General features: G+C 45.6%; 1 protein-coding gene across 1 annotated transcript in view; it reads right to left on the minus strand.

The window, feature by feature from the left end:
* Positions 1-290: 290 nt before the first annotated feature.
* tle3a (TLE family member 3, transcriptional corepressor a) overlaps positions 291-19088 on the minus strand; it is a 30051-nt gene continuing 11253 nt past the window's right edge. The window contains exons 8-22 of the mRNA XM_080736032.1: positions 18030-18059; positions 14526-14734; positions 13552-13555; positions 11347-11469; positions 10812-10862; positions 10173-10325; positions 9547-9679; positions 8771-8946; positions 7800-7873; positions 7444-7693; positions 6436-6683; positions 5604-5751; positions 3190-3340; positions 2450-2526; positions 291-1693 (exon numbers count right to left, since the gene is read on the minus strand). Of these exons, the coding sequence (XP_080592158.1) occupies positions 1586-1693; positions 2450-2526; positions 3190-3340; positions 5604-5751; positions 6436-6683; positions 7444-7693; positions 7800-7873; positions 8771-8946; positions 9547-9679; positions 10173-10325; positions 10812-10862; positions 11347-11469; positions 13552-13555; positions 14526-14734; positions 18030-18059 (1935 nt within the window). The 3' untranslated portion in view covers positions 291-1585. The remainder of the gene's footprint in view (positions 1694-2449; positions 2527-3189; positions 3341-5603; positions 5752-6435; positions 6684-7443; positions 7694-7799; positions 7874-8770; positions 8947-9546; positions 9680-10172; positions 10326-10811; positions 10863-11346; positions 11470-13551; positions 13556-14525; positions 14735-18029; positions 18060-19088) is intronic.

The following is a 19088-nucleotide window of genomic DNA, read 5'->3' on the forward strand; positions in this document are numbered from 1 at the left end:
GAATGAACACATTCATTCAGTGGACAACCCCCACACAGACATGGCTTGCCTTTACAGTCATTACATGCACCCCACAGCTTTGTTTCCACATGTCCCATCCCTCACTCGGAGAAGAGAACACACCAACTTTAATCTGTCAGTCTACAGACAAAATGTCAGCCTTTCCAAGCCACATAGTTCAGCAGTACACCTGTGCTGCACCACAGAAATTCAGTCAAAAAGATGGTTCTTTTTTAATATAAAAACAGTTTATTGAAATATCAACAACTGTACAATCCTTGATGATGACATGTGTTTTGCTACATGGTCTGAAGTGTGTTGGAGAAGAGTCCATTTCAGTCTATGACAGCAGAGAACAGTGATCGGATATCAATGTAAGTACGGAAGAAAATTAGAGCATACCCAAACACATAGAATGTGGTCACGACTTTGACTGCCACCAGTGTGAGTAACCGTGAAATAGCCTTTGCATATCAGTCACAGATAGTCAAAAGAGAAGGGCAATGATTAACTCTTACAGATCGATGGCTAACGGTGAACACTTTTGTTGAGGAGCATACACATATTCATAAATCCTTAAGAGCCAACAGTGATAGAAACCGAGGCGCCATCTGCTTGTCCACCAAGTCCAAACCCACCCTCCTCCAGATGAGCTGCCATTTGATCCATCTTTGCTGTCATTAAAAGCAGCCAAGGTTCTGGGATAAACCCTGCATTTCAGAGACAAATTAAAAAGGTCCGATTTTAGGGGAGGGAAAGGGGCTCCGACGGCTGTGACTCCTCTCCCTTCCCTCGTACTCCCGTGTAGTCTGAGGAAATTGACATCTCCCAGAATGCTCCACTGCTAAAATCCCAAACGGAGAAATAGAGTCCTAGCAAATTGTGAAGGAGGAGAAAAAGCCATTTTCAGGGAGAGGAGGGGAGGGGGAAATCGCCTCCGAATTAGATTTCCGAAAAGGTCATCCTGGACAACGAACATGAAAAAAGGCAGAGGGAGAAAAAACTGAAATAGAATATCCTCTTACAAAGTCCTAATCTAATTTCCATCCCCCAGTGGGGACAGAAAATCAAGGAGAACAAGAAAGAACCATCACAAGCGTAACTGGACACCAAAATATAAATCTATAAAAGGCCTTTTATTACTCCATTATGTACACTTTACACAGGACCTCCAGGGAGAAGCTCCAGAGTGAAGCGCCGCTTCTACTTGCGTCACGGAACCTTCATCTCCACGTTAAAAAGACAAAAAAAAAAATATCCGACAAAACAGAGAAAAAGGAAAAAAAAAACAGCAAGACAATATTTTCTTCTCTGAGTATGTGGAAAACCACACTCACTGTACAAGTGTTAGTTGTATGAATGAAGGTTGAGGGCCGGAACCGGAGGAACGCGGCACCCAGTAGACACAACAGTACCGACATGTGGTACAGTCTGGCGCAGCCCAGTCCAGTCCAGCCCCGAACTGCGAAAATCCAGCCGGGTGGGTAACATCCATGCTGTCGTTGTGTGAGGAAGGGTAGATGAAGTTCTGTCGTGTTCCTAAGCACCGAGCGATGCTCCCCGAGTTCAACGACCAGTGTGAGTTCTAATAGATCACTTCATACACGGTGGCCTTCTTGTCACCGGAGCCCGTCACAATATACTTGTCATCTGCGGAGATGTCACAGCTCAGGACGGACGAGGATTCCTTGGACTGTTTTAAAGAGAGAGAGAGACACAAACATATGTTATGTAAGGCTGGCTGAGGACAGAGTGCAAGAAGGGGAAAGCAGTTACAGGCTACAGTATACAGTATATCGTCGTTGTCGGGTGAAAACCTTGTATGTCCATAACCGTTTGTTTTGCAATTATCATTTTAAAATGATTTAACTAGTGAAAACAGCCGATCTACAAGCACACAACGCCTCGCACCGCGAGGCGTTGTGTGCTTGTAGATCTGCTGTTTTCACTACTTTTGTGCGACGGCCTTGTATAATGAAGCAGAGCTTTACTTTGCGATAGAACGTACAAATTTGAAACTTGGAGATACGAGGGTTCCACCCGACAACGACGATATGCTGCATATATCTTTATGGCAAAAGGCTACATTACAGTCACGTGACCTTTCTCAGGAATGGCTAGGGAAGAGACGGCGTGTAGTTTTTATGAGAAAAAGAAAAACGACAGTTCAGTCACGGTGGCAGGCAGCGTGATGAACTACATTTGAGGTTAAGTGGCGCAGAACAGCTGACTACAGGGCTAGATGAGATTCTAATGACATCAAATTCTGGCCCGGTGCCCCTCAGAAGAAAAGAAAAAAAGAGTGTTCTTTGTCAGGTCAATATTTCAGGTTCGGTTTTCACTGATAGGAGAGCCCTGTCAGACAGCGGTCGCTGTGTCCTTCCTCTCAGAGAGACTAGCTGTGCATACGTTTGGACCGGCTGCAGACGAAGCGTATTGATCAGCATACCTGGAATATGCTGGCGCCATAAGGAGTCCTCCAAGCATTCAACAGATTGTCCTTCCCAGTGCTTACGAACCATTTACCTGCGGAGCAAAAGAGCAATAGAATCAGCCTACCTTGAATGAGGCCGGCAATGGAAATAGAAAAAAAGGCCCTTCAAATAATGACCTTGCCGAGACACACAAAGCAAGCACTCGGGTTATGAAAAGGGCACTGCAGTATTACCGTCAAATCAGCTTATGAAAGGGTAAAGTCAGCGATGTGTGTGTATTTGTGCGTGTGTATTAGGGATGGGACGATAAGCGATATTATCGTTTATCGTGATATAAAACACGCACGATAATCGTATCGTGGAGATCTAATTTATCGTGAAATCGTCCTCCGTCATGCACTGGGATCAATTCACCTTTTATTTGCCGAGCTGCACATCCAGTACCACTTAAACCCTGGTAAAAGGTACTTATAATATACATACTTGATACATACTTGATACAGTCTTTTTTTCCCACTATCCATCAAAAGTCTATTCCAAAAAATAGCCGATCTACAAGCTCACAACACGTCACGTCGCGACACGTTGTGAGCTTGTAGATCGGCTATTTTTTGGCAAAAGTTCTGCCCCAGGATAATGGATTTTGATTACTGCGAAATTGTAAATCGCGATTTCTTTTGTCACAATAATCGTGAGGTGAAATTCCCATATCGTCCCATTCCTAGTGTGTATATGTGTGCGACTGAAATCATACCGCAGTAGGCGAACTTGAGGGAGAGGACACAGCTTTCGTGCAAGTGGAGCTGATATTTGTCAGGCTTAGTGTGGTGGAGCACCTCCACGTTGCTGCTCTCCATGCCCACAGCCAGCCATTCACCAGTCGGGCAGTAGCCCAGAGAGAAGATCTGTGAAAGGGTGACACGTACAGTAAGCGACTGCATGACATAAATCCAATTGACCCTTTGCAGGGTTCCCACACATCTTTACCAATTAATTTCCAAAACTTTTCCAAAACTTTTCCAGAATATTTAACCCGATTTCCAGGACTATATAACAATAATTCAGCTCAATAACGAGTCGCTTACTCCTATGCGCAATGCCCAAAGACAAGTAGTGTATGCCAGTGGTTCTCAACCTTTTCAGGCCGTGATCCCCAAAATAATCATATTTGAACTGGGGACCCGGCACCCTGACGAGCACTAAGAATTTTATTGTGAAAATAGCCGATCTACATGCTCACAACGCCTCGCAGCGCTCGATGGACAATTTAGCCAATGTTTAATTTGTCATTTCAGAGGTATTAACAAAATCAATAACCAAAGACAATGCATAGCAATATTTTCTCTTCGCACCCATTTGTTGGCGTTTCTTGGTTGGACAAAAATCCTTCCTCTCACATACCATTGAAATAACGTTTTTCAGTTGCTACGTATTGATATTCAGTGTATACAATTAGCCCTTCGATATGCACCTCCCCAAAAGCTTTTGTCCAATGCTAGCTTAGCAACCGTTACTAACTGGCAGCATGCCAAGGCAAGCTTCCGTGAGCAGTCATAGCCGTCAAAGCTATTTCGCCAGCTCACACACAGTTAGCAACATGCTAGCAAGAATAGGAATACCACGATAACGCAGCGGTGACTATAAGAACCAGCAACAGATTCCTCATACCCAGAAAAGAGTTTAAGGGTGCATTTTTCCACCCCTTTTCCCATGCTGAAATCTGCACTTGTTGGCTATGTTGTTGTGTCGTTGAACTCATTCACAGCTTAACGTCGGGAAAGTTACACGACTCACCCACACAGGTGATAGCAATAATACTAATCGCCGTAATCGTAACAAAGGTGCAAATCATATAAAACAAACAAATGTACAAATCTGCAGTGATCTGATGTGTTGACAGCTGCTGCTGGGCTGGCATGTTTCAGATTCAGATATCTCACGCCGTCAAGGGTCCACCTCAACCAGCTGTTGAGCAGTTTAGCCGCACTTTAAGACGTCTACACAAACGTCCAGATTTAAAACAATAAAGTGCTTACTGAAGGCTCACAGATGTCTCAATATGGTAGGCTCAAGCAGAATTACCCCATCTTCTATATTATTTAATAAGAAGCATTTTCATCCGATCGGTCGTCATTTTCTAAAAAGGTTTTAATCTATCAGAGTGCAATACACCTCACAACCGATGGGGTCTTGTAGTGAGAAAAATGCGAGAACATGGCCGCCGATCGGATTAAAATGCTTTTTATTAAACAATAGGAAGATACAGGTAATTCTGCTTGAGCATACCATATTGTGACATCCGTGACCGTGAGCCTTCGCTAAGCACTTTATTTTTGAAATCTGAACGTTTGTGTAGACATACGTAGCAAATTGGATAAACAGGTCAACACCAGGTTGAGGTGGACAGATGACAGTCGTGAGATTCGACCGAATTGTTTCAAGGCTATTTCTCCCTCTAACATTTACCTGTGTTTTTAGTTAATTGAAATAATGTCATGCAGATTTAGGAGACATTTTGAAGCTTTTCCTCCTGAAACGATCGATTATTTACATGTGAAAGAGGCAATTAATGTCATATAACATGCAAGGTCTATGGGTGAGAAGCAGAGTGGCTCAAGGACGGGTTCCTCCTGAAATGATCGATTATTTACATGTGAAAGAGGCAAGATATGTCATATAACATGCAAGGTCTATGGGTGAGAAGCAGAGTGTCTCAAGGACGGGTTGGGGAGGGGCATAGGTAAGGGCTAATTGTTATTAGTGTGCTTTAGCTATCGGCAACACACTATTGTATTCAGTCCGAGAAGTTCTTGCCATCAAAGTGAACCTGCTTTTCAAATGTGAAGCTTTTGGTCATTCTTTTGGTCATTCTTCACACACTGTTGTCACTGTCGCTTCATATGACATCACAATATATAATATATAAGTGGTAAGACAGAATTCAGTTCCCAGTGGATCCCTTGGGACTCGCGTCAGTGCAACCACACTTGCAGTTTCCCGTACCTTTCTAGTTTTAAACTGGTTCTCAGTAAAAAGGTGCAGTATAGTGACTGGGCATAAATTATGTTTTTGTAATTCCAAATAAACAACCATAAGGTGGGCGGAACAAGGCACTGACAGTTTTCCTTCAATTCATGCATTTGTTCAATCTATGGTAGCGGGTTGTACCTGTGAGGTGAAGTCATGCTGCTGCAGCTGTCGACCCTCTCTCAGATCCCAGGAGCGGACGGTGTTGTCCAGACCGCCCGTCCACAGTTTGGTGCCGTCGTGGGAGATATCAATGCAGCTCGCACCATCCGTATGGCCCTGGAATTGCCTGCAATACAGATTATAGAAAGGAGCCGTGAACCAGGGTTCCCACACATTTTTACCAATGAATTTCCAAAACCTTTCCAGAATATTTAACCCAATTTCCAATTCCAAGACTATATTATAACAATAATTCAGCTCACTGACAAGTTGCTTACTCCTATTACGCAATGCCTAAAGACAGGTAGTGTATGCCAGTGGTTCTCAACCTTTTCAGGCCGTGACCTCAGAAATAATCATATTTTAACTGGGGACCCCGGCACCCTGATGAGCACTAAGTTGAGGAATTTTGTATAACACGGTTCTATTGTGAAAATAGCCCATCTACATGCTCACAACGCCTCGCAACTGCTATTTTCACAATTTCTGCCTCTAATATTTGACAATTTGGCCAATGTTTAAGTTGTCATTTCAGAGGTATTAATAAAATCAATAACCAAAGACAATGCATAGCAATTTTTTCCAGGACCTTCCAGGACCCTTTTGATCAATTCCAAAACTTTTCCAGTACTGGAAAAAATATTTTTCTAATTTCAAAATATTTCCAGGAATTTCATGACCGTGGGAACCCTGGTGAACATTCCTGAATCGAACATCCCTGGAAAAATCGGTAGACTTAATCGGCTCGCTGAGGCAATTCGGCTGTGGGGCCACAAGTCACAAAATGTGCCCAGAGGCGCTGTTATCTTACCTAACAAGAGTCTGGTTGTGGAGGTCCCATACAGCGATGTTGCCGTCACTGCAGCAGGAGAAGCAGACCTTGGCGTCGGGGCTGATGGCCAGGGCGTAGCAGGCCGGGGCAGAGGAGGTGAGCTCGGCCTTGATGCGGGGCGTCTGCGAGGCCAGGTCCCAGATGGTCAGCGTGCTGGCCTCGCCTCCCACAATCAATGTGCGGCCATCGGGTAGCAGCTTACACGAACGGATGTAGTTATCCCTGTTCTGTTGCGCGCACACACACACACACGCGCGCACAAACGCAGGACAGAGCAAATCAATAGACCAGTTCAGAGCAACAGTAGGTTGACAACCTAGCATTTAGTACAACTAGTGAGTTAATAGGGATGAGGTGGGAAGGTTGTAGGCGGCGGAGACAGTGTCCTGACACTCTAATGCAGGGGTTTTCAAAGTGGGTGACGCGGCACCCTGGCGTGCCGTGACGGCAGTCCAGGGGTACCGCGAGATAATTTGATAATATTTGGAATTTATTTGGACACTTGAAAAAATATTTAGTATCATTTTAAACTTGAAGTACAAAGTTATTTTCAGTCAGTTCTAACCAAAAATGTCTATTATCTAAACGTTTTCCTCGCAACATAATCACTAAAATATCGTCACTGTCGGGCAGAAATCTCGTATCTCCAAGTTTCAAATGTGTATGTCTTTTGGTAAAGCAATGCCCTGCTTCATCATACAAGACTGTCGCACAAAACTAGTGAAAACAGCAGATCTGCAAGCACACAACGCCTCGCATCTGTTTTCACTAGTTTAGTAAATTTTTTAGATGATAAATACAAAACGAACGGTTTTGGACATACCGTACAAGGTTGGGACTTGGGAGTGAACATTGTAATGCCTCGGATTAAAAATATATTTATGGGGTGCCCCGAGCCAAAAAGGTTTGGGAATCCCTGCTCTAATGAACCAATCAACAGTTAGCGATGAGTGAGAGTGGTGGTGGGTGTGTGGGGGAGGTCCTCACCAGGCAGTCCAGCTGGGACACAGGGCTCTTGCTTCCTGGTTGGCTGATGTCCCAGATCTTCACACAGCCCTTGCCACCCGTGTACACATGGCGCGTGGGGTTGCTGATGGTGACCGCGCACACCACCTCGCCGTGACTCAACGTGTTGATCTGCCGTGCGTGGCGGGGAATGCCGGGCCCAATCAGCGCATCGGGAGGAAAGGGCACGGGCTGCATCTGACCGTCTGCGCTCACGTGAAAGGAGTAGGCTCTGGAACGTTTGGTAGAGCTTGCGTTGGCATTTCTGATCATCATTACAAATAGATAGACTTGCAGAGTGTTTGACCAAGATTCAGTATGAGAATGAGTTTACTCACGGCTTGCCACCAGAAATGGACGTCAGGCTGGTTGGGAGACCTGGAGCTCTCATATGGGTGTGAGGGTCAAAGCCCTGGAAGAGGAGGAGACAGAAGCCGTTGAACACTTTTGTTTGGCCCTGCACTGTTAAGTAGTATTAGTACTTGTGTTTGATATAACGGTGAGATACGTATGTAGCACTGACTAGCACTGACTGTTATGGACACTTTATTTGGTTACGGTCACTTTTTCTGTTTGGCACTGCATTGATAAGTTGTACTATAATTATTACATACATACATATATATATATCGATGGCCAAAACGCTAAACCTCCTATCTGCAAATTTCATGATTTTTGGATTTCACTTGCTATGCTGGCTATGCTGCACATGGTCAGTCTGTCTGCAAGATCGTTCTACCCCTTATTTTGCAAAAAATATCATGTGACTAGAAATAGTAGATTTTAATGTTTTTAATGTTGAACAAACATTTTCTTTTTCCTTTTCCCAAAAGTGAATTTTTCAGATGGAAGGTTTAGCGTTTTGGCCATCGATATTATATACACGCACGCGCGCGCGCGCACACACACACACACACACACGCACGCACGCACGCACGCACGCACACATTCTTTGGGCAGGGGGTTTTACCCAAGTTTATGACTGCTCTGTATTGTTGATTCAAATTTTTGCTTAGTTTTTTCGCTGTACACAACAGTACTTTTTTTTTTTTTTTTACTTCACTGTAACTTTGTAAACGTAACTGCTGTGCCACCTCTGGGCGACTGATTTTCCCCCTTGTGATAATAAAAGTATCCATCCATCCATCCATCCATCCATCTATCTATCTATCTATCTATCTATCTATCTATCTATCTATCCATCCATCTATCTGAACAACTGAAAAGTAAACTGAATTGGTGAATTCTGATCACAAAGTTACACTTCTAGTAAAGCTACAATAGCCACAGATGTTATCATTACCATTACCATTGGAGAACGTCCATAGGCTGCAGCGGCTGCCGCGCTCATCTGAGGGGAGATGTGCAGGCCAGCATACACTCCAGGACTGGTCAGGCCTCCATTCATCTCATGGTGGCCCATCATGGCAAACGGAGTAGGGTATGAGCCTGCGATGGACAGAGGGGTACGCAGAGCTGGGGCTGCTGCAGACAACGTGGGACAGAAAGTAGGATTAGGATTATTGTTAACACTGGAGACAAGAGGAAAGGAGCAAATTGTTCGTTTTGCAATTTTCATTTAAAAAATGATTTAAACTAGTGAAAACAGCCGATCTACAAGCACTCGCACCGCGAGGCGTTGTGTGCTTGTAGATCTGCTGTTTTCACTACTTTTGTGCGACGGCCTTGTACGATAAATGGTACTTTTATCCAAGGCGCTTTACATAGATTGTGCATTACATTCACCCATTCACACACACATTCATACACCAGTGGCGGAGGAAACCATGCAAGGCACCAACCTACTCACCAGGAGCAATTAGGGGTTCAGAGTCTGTCTCAAGAACCTTTCGACATTAACTCAGGGGGAGCCCGGATTCGAACTGGGAACCCTTCGGGAACACTTTGTGCTTTAATAACGGTTTCTCTACCCCTGAGCTATGCCGCCCCTGACACTACGATGAAGCAGGACTTTACTTTGCAAAAAGAACATACAAATTTGAAACTTGCGAGATACGAGGTTTCCACCCGACAACGACGATAAAATGCTTCATGAGACCAATGGAAGGAAAAAGTGGAACTAACCCAGAGCCTCCATGCCTGGTGGCTTGCCCAGGATGGGCCTTAGCCCGGGAGTGGAGCTGGTGCCAGGGGTCGGGGCATCGCTGCGGGGCGTGGGGGTGTTGGACTTGAGGCCTGGCGTGGAGGATTTGTCATTCTGTTGAGGGAAGAGAGAGAGAGAGAAAGCGGGCGCATGTTCACAATCTCTGAAGAGCAGACACTGTGCAGACTGACAATGTGAGAGCAAACTGAACATAATCCAATCTAATTCTGACAACCCCTATAGTCACTGCCGAAGCTATAAACTGCTATTTATTCCAAAACCTATTACAACCACAATGACGACGGGGGTCGTTTTTTATCCCTTCACTGCCATGGCTTTAATCTTTCCCTGAGTGAGGGGAGGGGGCTGTGGTGGGGTGGCGGCTCGAGGATAAAAAATCCTGAAATAGTTGAATACATTGAGCTATTACCGAGAAGACCTGACTGATCCCTACGCAGGACAACATTATCCCTGACATTTAGTCGTGCACTTAAAGCACCGACAACCACTCGTAATCCACTGCATAGACGGCCTAGATTTATTTGCACATATCCCTCCCTCCCTCTCTCTCACTGTCCCAGTGTCCCTCTCTCTCTCAGTGTCTTACGTGACTGAGCTCCTTGGCCTTGGAGGACGGAGTGCTGCCAGACGAGGCGACAGATGCGGGGCTGTTGGGAGTGTCCTTCTTAGGAGGGCGGGGCTTGTCGATGCCGTTTTCAGGTGGGGAGTGTGCGGGGCTCGCCCGTGGGGTGGCGGGGTCCTGGGTGAAACGCAAAAACACGATTTTAGTTTTTTACTGTCAACAAGAATAGGTGCAGGAGCACGGTCCAGTAGAATGTATAAAACAATCTAGTACTGAGTACTGCTTATGTAACTTGAAACTCCCTCAAGGTAAAAGTCAATGTAGTGCATACATCTCTTTTGCACCAGCGAATTTCACAAACCACGCCCCATCGCTGTAATTTTAACATCACTTGACAGGAAGGCAGGCATGCCAACAGCTAGCTGAGCGAGTGCCCGCACAGAGCAGATGGCGTCGCGTGTTGTCCGAGTTGGTGGAGGATGGAACAGGTTATCACCCGTTTCCAAATGTCACATGGTACTGTACTTGACAATGACATGCCTGTAGGCTAGCTAATGTTAGCAGGATACATAATAATGTAAACAGACTGGCTGTAACCTGGAGGACAGCGTAGCCAATGGAAGTGATGAGGCTACATTTAGCTGGGGCTGTACGCATGCTCACCTCATTTGACACGTCCACAACCAGGTCATCACTTTTCTCTCCGTCGCTGTCCTGCAAGGCAAGAAATTAAATACAATCAGCTTAATCCAATGGTTCTCAGCCTGGGGGTCCCCAAATTATTTTGGGGGGTCCCCAGATGATTAACTAAACAGTATACATTACAAACCAACATAAAATGTATAGAGGGTATCTGCACATTTCTAAAGTGACAATTTAAGGACTTTTTAATACCTCTAAAATGACAAATTAAACATTGGTCAAATTGTCAAATATTAGAGGCAATAGCCGATCTACATGCTCACAACGCCTCACAACGTAGATCTGCTATTTTCATAATAGAATTGTGTTATACAAAATGTAATGCCTCAACTCTTAGTGTTTGTCAGGGTGGGGGGGCGGGGGGTCCCCAGTTAAAATATGATTATTTTGGGGGTTGCGGCCTGAATAGGATGAGAACCACTGGCTTAATCAACCAGGATCCTAAATCTTCATCATCAAATCTTGGCCGTTGTTGTGGGAGTGCACAGTGACGTACATATCTGCTCATGCTGTCCTTCTCCTCCACTTTGCGTTTCTTAGAGTCGAGACTATAGTCGGAGGAGCTGCGGTGTTTCTCACTGGCCGTGCGCAGGCTATCTGATGGGGATATGGAGTTATTCTGTAAAGAAAAGGAATAAAAGTAAGAAATAAAACAAACACAGGCTTCATTGCCGGGAGGTCTTCATTCACAGATAGTAAATGCAGACACCACTGCCAATCCGAGCACTAAAAGAAATGTCTCATTCACAACCACTGTGGATGTGACAGACTGCTGGAAGGCCAGTTCCACATAGTACCATGACACCAGCCAAAGCCCTGTCTCTCACACACACAAGCCTGTCCCCTGGCCACGGTGACAGAAAGGGCCGTTATCTGCACTAAAGGGGGGCTTGTTTTCCAAGCCGGGCTCCCTCCTCCTCCACATAACCGGACAACAAACAGGCTCACAGGGACATGAGCAGTGTGTTGAGGCCTGAACAGAGGCCCTTTTCTCTGGAGTCAGCCAGGCTGAGCGTGAGAGAGGGAGGGAGGGAGACACAGACAGACAGACAGACAGACAGACAGTAAGAGAGAGGAGGGGGGAGTGTGTGTGTGTGTGTGTGTGTGTGTGTGTGTGTGTGTGTGTGTGTGTGTGTGTGTGTGTGTGTGTGTGTGTGTGTGTGTGTGTGTGGTGGGCATTGATTGCCGCGGTGCCTGGGCACCATGTCAGTTCCACTCGGCTTTTAACGGCAGGCTTTGAGCGCTGAGATAAAGAAAGGGGGGGTGAGATCTATATCCTGCCAGTGGGCACAACAGCGTGGGACTGACTGGTGCTTCAGCTTCTTTACGGAGCCGTGCCCACACAGGCTGGGACAGCTCACTTCCAAAAAAACGCCAATAGAACGGGGAGGAACTAGGCAGGTGTCCAGCAGGCCTTCACAAGAGCTCGCGATTGGCTTGCAAATGGCCTGCAAACCGCCAAGCTTTCCACGATTCCCTCCCCGTCCCCTCTACTGAGGGCCGAGGGGAGCGACATGGGCTAAGTCAGCGGCAGCCCCGGAGAGGAGAACAAAAGGCCGATGGACTAGCAGTCTGGGCAAAGGGCCACCGTCTGCATAATGGCTGACCTTTAAAGAGATGCTTAGCGTGACTCATTAACCAAAGTCACCACTCTGCTATCAGATGACCTAGGACAAGAGCACAGCAACAAAACAGGGCCTACTAATCGCCCCAGGAGTTCCATTCCTTCAGACATGACTGCACCCATTCAGACAGCCTGGGCCGGCAGAAATACAATCTCACAGGCCCATCACAAGCCATCAGACATTGCAGACATTCAAATAAAATGCTCTAGCAGTTTCCGGACCAGGCAGGGTGGAGGGAAAAAAATCTACAATTTCATCGAGAAGAGGGCAGAGAGAGAGGAAGAGAGAAAGAGACAGGGAGGGAGAGAGAGATTAATAATGGGACGGGTAAACAGGGAGTTGAAGGATCAAAGAAATCCTTTAAGAGGGGTCCAATGTCCAAGTCTTCCTTCCTAATAGTGATGAAAATACACTGCCAATTCCCCCGGCATGATACGCGGCAACCCCCCTCCCCCCCACACACACATCTGGATTAAAATGCACAGGGGCTTATTATTACAGATCATTACTCATCCCCCATTACAATGTGACATATTACAACACACACACACACACACACAGTGTACCATGTCCTCATTCAAAGCAAAGTTATGGACACTCACCGTGCTCTCTTCAGTCACAGGAATCACAATGGTCGAGTTCGAGGAAGATGACAGCAGTTCCGATGCAACAAAGAGAAGAGAGTCAGTCACAGTAAAATCCTTATCCATCGTAACACTCTTACAAATGTAAACAAAACCAAACGGACCAATTTGGTTACATTTGTACACTCTCAGGGTTAAATGAACACAAAGGGTTTTATTGTGCAGTTAGTGCATTGCAACAGATGCTGGTGGCTGAAGTTAAGAGATTTGGCTAGAAGGCACAAAGCTCCTCTTATCAGTGTGATGAGGACCTGTTGAATAGCTTGTGCTGTCGTGGGCTGAGAATGTACCAGCTCATTACCCAGAGAGAATGTGAGCAGACAGGATGCACTCACCTTCCTAGGGGCCCCCAAGTAGTGAATTCGGGACATTCAGGAAGTCACACGCTACACTAAATGAGTCCTTTCCCCCTTTTTTATGCCATTTTGCTACGGCGCTAACCGCTAACGTTAGAAACATGCCACCATACCGCTTCCTCAAGTGTAAACTAGTAAAGCAGCTGATGTCTCTAAAAGGCAGTGGTTCCCAAACTCTTTAGCCCGTGACCCATAAATTAGACATTCGTCCGGGACCCAAACTAGTGAAAATAGCAGACCTACAAGCTCACAACGTGACGCTTCGTACCACGTTGAGAGCTTGTAGATCGGCTATTTTCACTACTTCTTAATTATTAATGTCTTAGATGTGTTTGTTTGAAAATGTATAACATTCAAATTTTGTTTTATTTTTTCAAAAAAATAAAATGTGTTTTTGGGGAGGGGAAAATCTTTTTATCAAATCACTGTTTGTGGGTCCGTGACCCACAAACAGTGACCCACTGTTTGAGAAAGAGTGCTTTAAGATACATATACTATGGTAGGTATTAGGGCATTCACGAATAGTGATTTTTAGTATTCGAATTATTCAACCTCAAAGTATTCGAATAGTCGAATATTCGACAGGACTGGCCAAACTGTCAAATATTAAGTAAGCAAGAGGCGAACATTGTGAAAATAGCCGATCTACATGCTCACAACGCCTCACGTTGCGAGGCGTTGTGAGCATGTAGATCTGCTATTTTCACAATATTTATCTGCGGAACTGAGTCATATTAAATGTAATACCTACAATTCCAAGTGCTTGTCAGGGTGGGGGTCCCCAGTTCAAATATGTTTATTTTGGGGGTCACGGCCTAAAAAGGTTTGAGAACCCCTGGTATAGAGCGTTAACAAATTCATCCACCAGGGGCATTGACAACTCATTCTTATGACTTCCTATTAAACTATATATTTTTTTTTAAGAGAAAACAATAAAAAAATAAAAACAAGCGAATATTCGACTTCAGTGAACAACGTCGAATAGTGACTTTGATATTCGAATTTTTGAATATTCGAATATTTGGTGAATGCCCTAGTAGGTATCAGTACTCACCTCTGTGTTCCAGATCGTGGTGGTTCTTCTCGTCCTTGACAGGGAGGTGGGCCTGGCTTCCCAGGGCCCCCAGCGCCAGCAGGCCCGAACCGGCGCCCGTCACGGGTGGGATGCCGGGGGGCTGCAGGCCCGAGGGATGCGGGGGCAGCTGGACGGGAGGCCCATGGGCCGCGTGCGAAAGGTGCTGTGCCTGGAGTTGCTGCTGCTGCACACAGACACGGTGGGAGATAGAGAGACAGACGGCAAGTGGGTCGGAGGGTAAAAGGCAAAAGACACACCACACACTGAACATGATGCTGCTCAGTTGCTATTGCGCAGGCTGGGATCAGATATTAGTGCAATCACACGCCTATTACTGTTAGGATCAGGGATCAATCCTTTTTTTTTTTTCAACAAGAGGACAGGGTCACGTAAGCACCTCCTCCCCCCACCAGACCTGTGCTGAGGAAAGAAGTTGTGACTAATGTTTGAAGGGGGAAGATGGATACAGTGCACAGCAGAGTTAGTCCACACTGGAGTGCGACACGCAATGACGGCAATATACGTTGTGAATTTGAAGCAAATTAATGATAACCACAGGTTAAGGTCTTAGCCAGCCATGCAACTAAAAACCCAGATGATTCTGAATCAGCGTTCAATTCATCATTCCATTCAGTGTAAACTAGCACTTTTCACAGAGCAGCAACCCTGCCCCTCCTCACCAAGCCCTCTTTCTAAGCTGTCATGACTCTGGGTCACCTCTCTTTACAGAAGGAGAGAGTCCCTGAGCGGGTGGAGCAATCTGTCAGGTCTGGTCTAAATTACCTGCTTTTATACACACTTCAAAAACACAGCCTGCCTTTATTTACTCCTCTCACATTCACATCATCCCGGGATTAACAACACATGAGTCATCCACACACCCAAACTTTGAGATCGACCGAACAGCAAGTGTCAGCAGCTGTCTCACTGTGTGTACACGCGTGTGAGATAAAGACTGTGTGTCTGGAAGCTTGCTCCAGCAGCCAAGACCAGGGGTCCCATGCTGGCACTCAGTCAAGCCTCCAATATTGCCATCAATATTTGAAAGGCACGGGGAAATGGATGGGAGTTAAAAGGCACTCAGAATGGACATAAGCAGTTTAGAGCATGGTTAAATAATACTTAGCCAAGTCACCAATAAAGACTTTGGCAATTTATTACCAGTCTACAAGCCCAGCTGAATAATTCAGGTGCTGCAATGGCAAGCACCTCCCCTCTTTCTTTTACAAAGCTCAATCAGTGACCACCCTACTATAAATGCACAACATTTCTGTCTGTACAGTAGTTCGTGTATCACTTGAACGTCCGTCTGACTGGCCTCGAGTCGGTCATCCAGAAGCGCTGATCGGACCGATACGCCCATATATAGCCAGGCATATGTAGAGATCTGGTAGTCAATAACCTCTGATCCGACCACTACGCCCATATATGGGCATGGCCATATAAGGGCCCAGCCGACTTCAAACTCGGTGTGCCCATCACAGAGGACTTGAGGGAGTTAAAATGGAAGTCTGTCGGATCAGAGGATCTCCAAAAACCACAGATCCCCATATGGAGTACCCTGATGTCATCAATATGACGTCATAGTACTGATGTCATAGACTGGCCTGGATATGCCTTGATACAAATCACCATATATGGGCATAAAAGGGACAGACAGACAGACAGACAGACAGACAGACAGACGGTTAAGCGTCATTCCCAACGGCATGATAAAGATAACTATTATGATATGTCGGCTTTCACATCAATTATGTTGGCATTATCATTGTGGTGTGCACAACGCTACCATCCACTTGGGTTGAGATTTTTAAAACAATATCTTTATGGAATTACGTTTTACAATGGGTACTCTGATGCGTCGTGGGTACAGTGGGTATTGCATAACCGGGTGGGGCATGCATTTCCAACTGGTATCATTTCATACTTGCATTGTTCCAGAGTCTAGTCTTACAACTAGAAAGGTGTAATCCTGGGAAATTGCAAGTGTGGTTGTCTATTGATAGTTTTTGGATAGGCAAAATGTCAAGTGAAGCTTGACCAATCCTCTGGAGTTTACGAAGTTACATTTTTCTCGGAACGAGAACAATAGTGTGTCGCCCTTCAGACAACCACACTAATAAATGCGCAACGTCTCTGTAAGTCTGACTGTACGTCTGTGTAGAATCTTGAGCAGTTATCTCGATAGCTGTCCGGCCATCTAACTTCAAACTCGGCACACATCGACAAAGGCTTGGGGAGTGCGGTGTCCGACGTTGATACTCCATGTATACCCATATAAAGGCATTATGGAGATCCAGTTGTCCAGAACCGCCAATCCAACCGATGGGCATGCCCATATGTGGCCATAATCATATATGGTCATATACTGATGACATCAGGCATCTCCAAATATGGGCATAAACGGGACACAGACAGACAGGTACAACGGGTTCACTGGCAACAGGTATTGCATAGCTGGATGTGGCATGCATTCCCAACCTGCGTTGTTCCCAATTTGCATTGTTTCCAGAGTAGACTGGTGCCTGTTATGGTCATTAACATAACAGTAGGTACATCTTAATCGCTTGGGATGTGGTCATGGTACAGTACACTATGCTGTGTATCTCAGTGTACTGGTATGTCTATGCCCATCACATGGTATGAACAGCCTGAACATTCAGTCATTTAAGCACAAGTGCAGCTATTATGAGGGTACATATTACTTCAATATGTCCATAAAAATCATATCTGGAGGGGTGTTTTAATTGCTTATGTCCTTACTTATTATCTACACAGCATGTGGTGTGGAATGGCTTGCAACATGGCAGTTACAGGTCACTGGGGATGTGGACTTGCAACCTTGCCCCCTACTCCACAGAAGGGCTGTCAATCCAATTAGAAAAAGTGCATCAGAGACAGGAAAGCAGAGAGGGTGGGAGAGAGAGAGCAGGTGAGATAGAACGAGACAGAAAGAGAGTGTGTGTATGTGTGTGTGCATGAGTGTGTGAGGGAGAGTTATGATATTATGTCCATGAGGGAAATTAAGGAGCCAGTTCATTGGCAGGGGAGAGTCATCCTTGCTCATTGTGCTTAATGAGGCACTGATGGCTAATATGCATGGCTGATCAGCCAGAGCCCTCATTAGAGGGCCATAAATGAAGACAATAATAAATAAAGAACGCAGGCTGCCCTATTCACTCTAATTTAATATTCCTAGATAAAGACCTACTCTTTTTGCTCCCGTTTTCCCCCTGCAGTGAATATATGTACCTACAGAGCCAGCTCAAAATCTTAGGCTCACAAGCAAAACTGGCCTAATCCCATCCTCTAAGCATAGCAAATAAACAACACAATCAACATACTGGTGGCACTGGCAGCTAGGCAGGACTAACGTCATGCAACATGCACAAGCCCCTCAAGCTCCTTGTCTGTGGACAAACACACCAATTCCATAAACTTCAGCATGGCACACACAGACATCTCAGGATGCCACTGACCATGAGAGCTGGGTAGGCAGCTTGCTGCTGCTGAGGGAGGAAGGAGGAAAGAGGCTGGTCAGGGATAAACACTATTATTAACTTGGTGCAAAGTCCTGCGTATGTTTGGTTTATCCTCCGGTTTTATATCATCTGTCCTGGAGGCAGCATCCAGGAGGGTGAGGAAATGTGCTTAGCTGAATTTTGCTTTTTAAAGGGGAGGGGTTTTTAATCAAGCAGAGTTTGCTACCAGTCAGCAGGTTCATCTCGGACACCAGCAGCTTGTCCTAGATGCATCCTATTAATGGCCTTCGGGCCCATCAATAACACATGCGGCTGGCTCCTGGTTGCTGCCCCTGTCTGTCTGCTTGCCTGGCACACGCTCTTTCACCCCACCTTGCCTTACAATATGCATGAGGCTCTTGGCGTGCCTACACTGCTGCTTCTCTCAATGAATAACTAATAAGAGAGGTATTCGTAAACATTGCTACATTTCCACCCTCACAGACATGTACGTGCAAGATGACCTGGGCATGAGTGAGAGGAGGCCCGGTGGCTTTGCCCTGGTGAAATGCCACATTGAAACTAATGTTTGTAAATCATGTATGGATTACTACAATATTTAAACATTTTCTCAAACTTCTGCAAGCATGTGTGTCCAGATAGCAAGAGCTTAAGTGAGCATGGCGCCTAATCCAAAGCTAGAGCATTGATAGTACAGAAATAATCATCATGATCGTACAATCAAACCTTAGAATTAACAACAGCGCAAATTGCTTTAACACTACTACTTCGGTCCACCAAACAAACAAAAAAGACAGAAAGCAAAACAAATGGCTCTCCATCACCTGGAGACACCTAGTCAGAGAAATTCCAGGGAGCAATTATCTTGGAATGAAAGGTCACCAAGGGGGCATTAATTGAATTCCGATATGTGCCTCCAGTCATCCAGTCAGCCATCCGGGCAGGGCCTCTTGTGCATGTTAAAGACCCTGACTCCACTAATAAGATCACTGATAGTGTGAGCTCTTGGATTGGGAGGTGAAACCAATCAGTTGTGTGGTAGGAGGACAGGCCTGC

Source organism: Nannobrachium achirus, assembly GCF_963921795.1.
Source record: "Nannobrachium achirus genome assembly, chromosome: 11".
Classification (NCBI taxonomy): Eukaryota; Metazoa; Chordata; class Actinopteri; order Myctophiformes; family Myctophidae; genus Nannobrachium; species Nannobrachium achirus.